Genomic DNA, 8,187 nt, shown 5'->3' with positions numbered 1-8,187 from the left:
AAAAAGAAAAAATAATTTATATGACAATAAACCATACTAGCAAGTGCAAAAAAAAATTGAAGAACTACAATGTCATATTCATAATTAGGAACCTTGGTTGAAACTAAACAACATGTTTCTAGTAATAAAGAAAATTATTTAAGAACAGGGTATCATAATAATATGCAACGAACATCATTCATATTTTTCATACATAAGATAATTGAAACAAAAAGTTACAAAACCCTAAATTTCTAACTAAAATCAAGTATGTGGATCATGTGTATAATGTTAATTAAAAATACAAAAATACCTAAATTAATCATCTTATTTAAAAACAAGACAAAATTTTAAATGCTATTTGGAAAAAAACAAAAATTCGTAAAACCTAATTAAATATTCATGCTATTTAAAAAAAAAACCTTAATCATAACAAACATCATTAGTTTTCATACATAAGCTAATTGAAACAAAAATAACAAAACTTCCAAATTTCTAACTAAAAGCAAGCATGTATATCATGTATAATATTGATTAGAAAAATACAGAAATAACTAATTAATATTCATCACATTAAAAACCTAAATGCTAATTGAAAAAAAAAGAACATAAAAAGCCCTCAACCCTAGTTATTGAAATGCAACTATTTAAGAAAAAAGTAAATCAAAAACCTAAATCATAATCCTAACAAACAATCATAAATTTTATGTGTCGTTATGGGGTCACGTGAGGGGCTGGAGGGCGAGAGAGGGAGTGGGGGCAAGGGTCACGTGAAGGATTATAGATTTCGGACTTTCCTTTGGGTGGACGGTGCCCCATATATATATATATATATATATATATATATATATATATATATATATATATATATATATATATATATATATATATATGGGGGACTGTCCACCCAAAGGAAGGTCCAAAATCTACAATCGATGATAATTAATGATGTTCCTTCTCCAATGATCGAGTTTTTCATCAATTGGACTTTACATATTGGATTTTTATCATTCATTTATTGAGCAACAAGTTTTGGATTATGAATTTTCGATGCTTAGATGTGTTTTTGAAGCGTTAAAAATCAACGGCCCACAATACTTTGTATTGTAAAGTTTTAAATGCACTGTGAGCCGTCAATTTTTCACATTACGAAAAAACATGCCTATATGTTGTAAAGTCTTAGTGTAAAGCATATTTATTACTAAATAAATTATAAAGAACAAATATATGAGGTCCGATAGATGAGATGTTCAAGCATTGAAGAAAAGGGAGTTGTCCGATCGTCGTTGGTTATAGATTTTGGACCTTCCTTTGGTTGGACGGTCCCCCTTACCACCAACCAAATATGTTTGCTTGTATGAATCAAGATTTTCATAGGTTTTTTACTTTTTCTTTGAAAATTTTAGCGTACGGATGTGATCTAGATGTTTGGTTTTATAGAAACAAACTCTTTGATCATCAAATTACGATGTATAAGAAGGATCTTTTAAGGGTTGAAAATCAATGGCTTAAAATTTTCATAAATATTCAAGCATAAAAAATTGCATTTCTTGATTCGATTACGATGATCCAATAGTCGATTCTTAGCAAATGGACCACGCCGAATGCATCTCCAGGGTTAGATTTGCAAAACAAAAACTATGAAAATCTCGATTCATACCAGCAAACATATTCCAGTTTTCATACATACATGCATGCGGTATGCGGTATGCGGTATGCGGTATGCGGTATGCGGTATGCGGTACAGGGCAGCACTCACCATCACCAACCACCTGGAGTAACAGCATCGATATGGCTACGGACACCATGGCTATTTACCATATCTGATGTATATTTTCACGATGCTTCAAATATTGACTGTTCTGTATCTATTACATTGAGATTAACAAGTCAATTTAAAGTTTAATGCTTAGTCATCCAATCTTATAACAAGATAGCCCAAGATGTTGCCAACAAAATTCTTTACCTTTAATGTTAAAACAACTGCAGTGATAGTCTCACATACATGTAACACTTCTTAAAGGGAGAAGCACAAATTTACAGAATGTACAGAAGCATTGGTATCATCACCTTAAGCACATGAGATAGAAAAGCAGGTCAGATTCCAGCAATATATGAGAAGCCACATTTTATGCATTAAAAGCAGGTTCCTGATCAAGTAAGTGCCCAAGGGCCATTTCAAGCAGCAAACTAGCATAACTGTGCACAACCTGAACTATCCTTCTTTTCTATTATGGATATTCACTGCAGCAATCAAATTAGGAGAAGCATTGTCAGCTCCCTTTCTCTTGGCTAGGAATGCCTCTACCAACAACTTAGTCCTTGGCTCAGGAACCATTCCTTTTGACATCATCTCTGAAAAATATTCAAAGGCCTCATCCAGCATTCCTTTGTCATATAACCCATGGACCATCACAGTGTATGACCTTTGATCAGGTCCAACACCATTTCTCTCCATTTCCAACCATGTCTCTTGTACTTTCTTCAGTTCATTCCATCGCAAGAAAATTTTCAGGATCAAGTTGTAAGTGTCTGATGAAAGAATGGAACCAGTTCTTCCCATCCTCTTCAGTATGTCGTGAACATCGTCTGGTGATTTCAGAGATTTAAGGAAGTAATTGTATGTCCTGACATTTGGGGTGCAGCCTTTTTCTTCCATTTCATCTAAGAGTTCAAAAGCCTTCTCCATCCGTCGGATCTCACACAAATGTTTTATCAATGAGTTGTAGGTGGCCACATCAGGCATGCAACCATGCTCATTCATTTCATTGAAAATGTTAAGAGCTTCAGGTATCTTCTTCTTGAAGCACAATGCATCCAGTATGCAATTACAAATCGTTACGTCTGGTGTGCACCCTTTCACCCACATTGCCCTGAACAATTTCAAAGCAGTTGACAATTTTCCTGCCTTTGTTAAGCAGTTTATATATGTCGCATAAGTGTACAAATCAGGCTTGCATCCTGAAGAAATAATATCATTCCAAAACCTCTTAGCTTCACGCAAACTCCCACGCACACACCAACCATTCAGTAATATATTTCTGCTTCTTATATCAGGAGGAAATTCTTTCTTTTTTAAGTAGAACAAAGACTCTGCTTCATCAACATGTTTGTATCTGCATAAAGACATCAGAAGTGTTTGAAAAGCAAATTTGTCAAGTCTCAAGCCATAATTTTCTCTCCTGTAAAAAGTTTCAATAGCTTTTTCTACATTGTGATTGGCTGAATATCTGTGTACAAGTATCGCAAATGTTCTTTCGTTTACAAGAGACTTTTCAACACTATAAGAATGCATTTCATCTACCAATTTCCACATGGTGTCAAAGCATCTAAACCTACCGAGAATATCAAGCATCTCATTGTAAGAGCATGATCCATGAGAATAACTTTCTTGGTTAGATGCCCAACAAAAGAAAAAGAGAGCAGCCTTCCAATCAGATCTGTGTTTTTGTAGCACATCTAGAACCAATTGTTCACTCAGCATAAGTCCTGACTTGTCAAGAGCTGCTTGTAGCTCAGAATGGCTTTTGATTGCTTTCATGAGGTTTTGAACCATGGTTGCAGCATCAGAATTAGCATTGATAGCTTGTCGACTATTCAAATTGTTGAACAATGAATTACTAGAATTTATTATCACTGTAACTTGATCATTTAATAGCTTCCTTGAAGAAGCATTATTATCACCTACATAATCATGTGCATTTAAATCTGTACAATTTAACTCACTCACTGTACAGGTACCAAACAATCCTCTAGTGAAGAAAAAATCTTGATTGGGACCGGAAGCCGTTAATATAATGCTTTCCATGTATTTGCTTCTTTCCTTCAAGAAAGATTCTTTGAGTGCTCTGGACAGGTAGGAAACAGATTGGCAATGCCAATGGAAATATTTCCTCAATAGAATCATGCTCACATATGAAGAGCAGCAATTTCACTAAGATCACCTGCACCTGCAATATATAAGAATTTCCATATGAATTTGTAGCACACTAAATTTATAACTAGATAATTATATCTATATAAAAACATATAGTTGGACGTATACACAGAGTGTGTTTGCATATATAAACAAATGGACAAGAAAGTTAATGATCATATATTTACTGGAAAATCATTCGGTAGCTGAGCTGTTTGACAAATAACCAGTAATAATGGATATTTGTTAAGCTTTCCAACGCTGTGACCTTACTCGCGCTGACTCCAACAATCTAAATATTTCAAGGCACCACAACTGCCTTCTTCAAACATTTATTCTGTGCAGAACAAAAATCATGATTGTCTAAGAAACCAAGTCCGTGATAATCATTGTACTAAACAAGAAATGCAACGGAAACAATCGACCAACCTAGCTAGCTTATGTGGCAATGAATGTGTTCCGTGAACCCATCTTGTTTGGCATGACATCAAAGAGTTGCCTATGTTGATGCTGGGATGATGCTAGTTCAAGCAACCACATCTTCTTTGATGCATTTCAACAAACACTACATGTGCACTATTGATATCACCAAATGTAAGCAGTAACCAATCAAATTAACAATATGTCCGAATTAAGACCACCCTTTTAAACATGTCGATGGATCTTTCATTTAAGTATTAATGCCAACAAGATATGGCACCTCAACGTATCAGCAAATAACAATGTTTAAAAATAAAGAAATGAAACAAGCATTAACATCTAGATTTATATAGTAACCATGAAAACTTTGTCAAATTACAGGGCTTTTCGTCAAAAGAAACAAAAATTCACCCTCTTTTTTAATCTTTTTTGGTAGGAAAACTTGAAGTTTGGCAGACTCAAAGCCTCGTTGATGAAAAGGTGCTTTTTTCATTCCGTTTTCTGACCTTAACCACGACAATCCGATGCTCCACCATAAGCCTAGAGATACATGAAAAACAAGAACCCAAATCGTCAAAAAAATACCAGGAAAAGAACCCAAACTCGATGGCACAACCTGGATATGAAGCACCGAAATCCCCCTTCTTTCTTTGAAGAGAGAGAGAGAGAGAGGATAATATGATTTGGGATGTTGAATGGCAGAACGAGGATGGACGCCACCGGTGGGTGCCACGACGCCGGATTGTATTCCGGCTACTTTCTCGTGGGTTTCAAATCATGGGTGGGGAGATTGGGGCGATTTTCTGGTGGGTTTTAGGTTGTGGGTAGGCTTCCATCGTACGAAGGGGAGTAAGGGTTAGGGGAATGGTAGAGGTTCAAGAAAAGGATGGATTGGTCATTAGGTGATTATGTTAAAAAGGTCATTTATAGGTAAATGACAAAAAACCGAGCAAAAGAATTAAAAAAAAAACATTTTTAGGGGCATATGATGTCCTAATTTCAATTGGTTAGTGTATACCTTGTATCGGAGGGTGACGTTGTTGGGTGAGGGCTTCGCAAAAGAGGGAGCTCTGGTTGGGTCGTTAGTTCTTAGCTTCATTAGAGGCAGACTAAGAGATAAGGCGAGGCTTGCGTGATGCTGAGAGAGAGAGAGGGAGAAAGGGCAGACCTCCGATGGTTGAGGGGTGCTCGGCCGCTCCTGCAGTGCTTCAGCGATGCCCCGACGGTTGTAGGGAGAGAGAGAGAGAGAGAGAGAGAGAGAGAGATGAAGACCGAAAATGAGAAAAAAGCTGGAAAAGAGGCATTAAATGCTTTTTTTTTGTGGCCGTTGGTTCTCATTTAGATCTTATTGCTACAAAAAGTGAGTTTTAAGTAGGTTGAGACTAAGTAGTCCCCGCCTATTCTTTTTTAGCCTACACATTATGCACGTGCCCTCACCGTTGGATCTCATATAGATCCAGTGACCAGAAATAGTCGTACTTAAAAAAGGGGGTTTTAACAAGAAAACTCTTTTTTTCCTGAGAGGGTGGTGTATGTTCGCCCCGATGATTCACTGAATCCCACGTCTGTGTTCGGGGCTTTGAATGAGCACCACGTATACAAGCACATGTGGCTCGTATTCCCGTGTATGTTGACATAACTTTGCATCGGACTCTGGTGTTGTTGCAAAGACTTAAGTACCCTTTCTTGCTATTATTCTCATAAAGTGATGGTTTGAGAAAATGACAAAAATGTCTTTCATTCAAAAAAGAAAAAACAAATAGTTCAAAAAAAGGACAAACATGTCCTCCATCCAGAAAGTCGAGGATGATGTTGACTCTTCAAAGTCTTCTTCTTTTTTCTCTGTTCAAAAAAAGGACAAACATGTCCTCCATTCAGAAAGTAGAGGATGATGTTGACTCTTCAAACTCTTCTTCTTCTTTCTCTGATAAAAAAAAGGACAAACATGTCCTTCATCCAGAAAGTCGAGGATGATGTTGACTCTTCAAAGTCTTGTTCTTATTTCTCCTTAAAACATTGTAAAACCCTTTCTCTCTCTCTAGAGAAAAAATCAAGGGAGGCAAAGAGTTCTTCCTGGAGAAAGCCATGAACATCAACCCTCTCACTCTCTCTCCTTTCTCTCTCTACTTTTGTGCACATCCAACAGACGATCCTACATTGCTCCATCGTCATCTTCTTCTTCTTCCTTATTCGTAAAACACTGTAAATCCCTCTCTCTCTCTCTAGAGAAGAAGTCAAGGGAGGTAAAGAGTTCCCCCCTGGAGAAGGCCATGAACACCAACCCTCTCACTCTCTCTCCCTTCTCTCTCTACTTATGTGCCTGATTTAAAGTTTTTGCCCTTACAGGGGGGGGTCCGGGGGCTCCCCCCCGGCGCGGATCCCGTTGTGCAGTCAGCGGGCGGGGGTCCAGGGGGGCGTGGATCCCGCAGTGCGGTCCGCAAATCGCTATAGCGATTTGTAGCAATTTTTTTTTTTGCCTTCCAACAACGATTTGTAGTATTATCGAGCTTTCCTACAGCAATTTGTAGTATTTTCGGGTCTTCAACGAAACGCTATAGTGATTTGCGGAAGACACTACAAATCGCAAATCGCTATAGCGATTTATAGTGTCTTTCGTAAATCACTATAGCGATTTGTAGTGTCTTCCGCAAATCGCTATATCGATTTGTAGTGTCTTCCGCAAATCGCTATAGCGATTTGTAGTGTTATTCAGTAAGCAAATCGCTGTAAATCGCTACCCGAATTAGGACCAACTTGTCAGGGCCATATCCCCCTAACCAGAGGTCATATTCCAAATCCTTAAAAAGTGGTGTCTTCGTTATTAAGTCTAGTTTATTTTTGTAAATTTTCAGTGATTTCTATTATCATTTCATTCCCCATTTTAACTTCAATGATACATTACAACCACAATCATCAAAAGAAAGATTGCCCAAGCTAAGAGTCTTGAGAGAGTAGAGGAGGGCCTCACCACCCACCGAACAACAAAAAATACAACGACTCAACTTCAAGTGCAGTAAGGACCCAGAGTCGAATAAATTTAGACGCAGCTCATCAGTAAGGACCCACAACAGTCAATGTGCAGGTCAGTCGGTGCTTGATGGAGCAATATAGGATCTTCTGATGGATGTGCACAGAAGCAGAAATAGAAGGGAGAGAGAGAGTGAGAGGGTTGATGAGTCTCCGGACCCCCCTCCTGTAAGGGCAAAAGGTCATGAACACGCTGGGAGGAGCCCTCAGACCCCCCTTCTGTAAGGGTAAAAACTCTGAATCAGACTCCATAACTCTTCAAGTTGAATGATGCTACCCACACTGGGAGGAGCTCTCAGACCCCCCTTTCTGTAAGGGTAAAAACTCTAAATCAGACTCCATAACTCTTCAAATTGAATGATGCTACCCACGCTGGGAGGAGCCCCCAGACCCCTCTTCTGTAAGGGTAAAAACTCTGAATCAGGATCTACAACTCATTTAGTTGAATGATGCTACCCACGCTGGGATGAGCCCCCAAACTCTCCTCCTGTAAGGGTAAAAACTCTTAATCAGGCTCCACAACAGTCAATGTGCAGGTCAGTTGGTGCTTGATGGAGCAATATATGATCTTCTAATGGATGTGCACAGAAGCAGAAATAGAAGAGAGAGAGAGAGAGAGGGTTGATGTTCATGGCCTCCTCCAGGGGAGATTTCTTTCTCGGATAATCCTGCAGTGCAGAGACTGGGTCTTAAATAATCATCTTCGGGGCACTTAAGTCTTTACAACCACTCCTTTTCAAGAATCGACATTTTTTTTTGCACCAATGGAGGAGAGGGTACTTAAGTCTTTGCAATCGCATCAAACTTCAACACTAATTAATGCTGACAAACATGGAGATACGAGA

The 8,187-nt window shown here is 38.2% G+C and overlaps 1 protein-coding gene across 4 annotated transcripts; it reads right to left on the bottom strand.

The window, feature by feature from the left end:
- Positions 1 to 1,923: 1,923 nt before the first annotated feature.
- Positions 1,924 to 5,530, bottom strand: LOC149815113 (putative pentatricopeptide repeat-containing protein At3g15200). 4 transcript variants are annotated; one of them, XM_089989240.1, is made up of 4 exons: positions 5,484 to 5,508; positions 4,325 to 4,855; positions 4,084 to 4,232; positions 1,924 to 3,929 (listed from the first exon to the last, which is right to left on the bottom strand). In XM_089989240.1, the coding sequence occupies exon 4, from the start codon at positions 3,884 to 3,886 to the stop codon at positions 2,195 to 2,197; it is 1,692 nt and encodes a 563-aa protein (XP_089845366.1). In that variant the 5' UTR covers positions 3,887 to 3,929; positions 4,084 to 4,232; positions 4,325 to 4,855; positions 5,484 to 5,508; the 3' UTR covers positions 1,924 to 2,194. The 4 variants fall into 4 exon arrangements, with proteins under 4 accessions (XP_089845366.1, XP_089845364.1, XP_089845368.1 ...); XM_089989238.1 differs by lacking the exon at positions 5,484 to 5,508 and having other exon boundaries at positions 4,325 to 5,325; XM_089989242.1 differs by lacking the exons at positions 4,084 to 4,232; positions 4,325 to 4,855 and having other exon boundaries at positions 5,484 to 5,530.
- Between the last annotated feature and the right edge of the window lie 2,657 nt (positions 5,531 to 8,187).

Source organism: Nuphar pumila, chromosome 15, assembly GCF_984573655.1.
Source record: "Nuphar pumila chromosome 15, dmNupPumi1.hap1.1, whole genome shotgun sequence".
Taxonomy (NCBI): domain Eukaryota; kingdom Viridiplantae; phylum Streptophyta; class Magnoliopsida; order Nymphaeales; family Nymphaeaceae; genus Nuphar; species Nuphar pumila.
The sequence above is the reverse complement of the archived record's forward strand: the minus strand, read 5'-3'. Positions and strand labels throughout refer to the sequence as shown.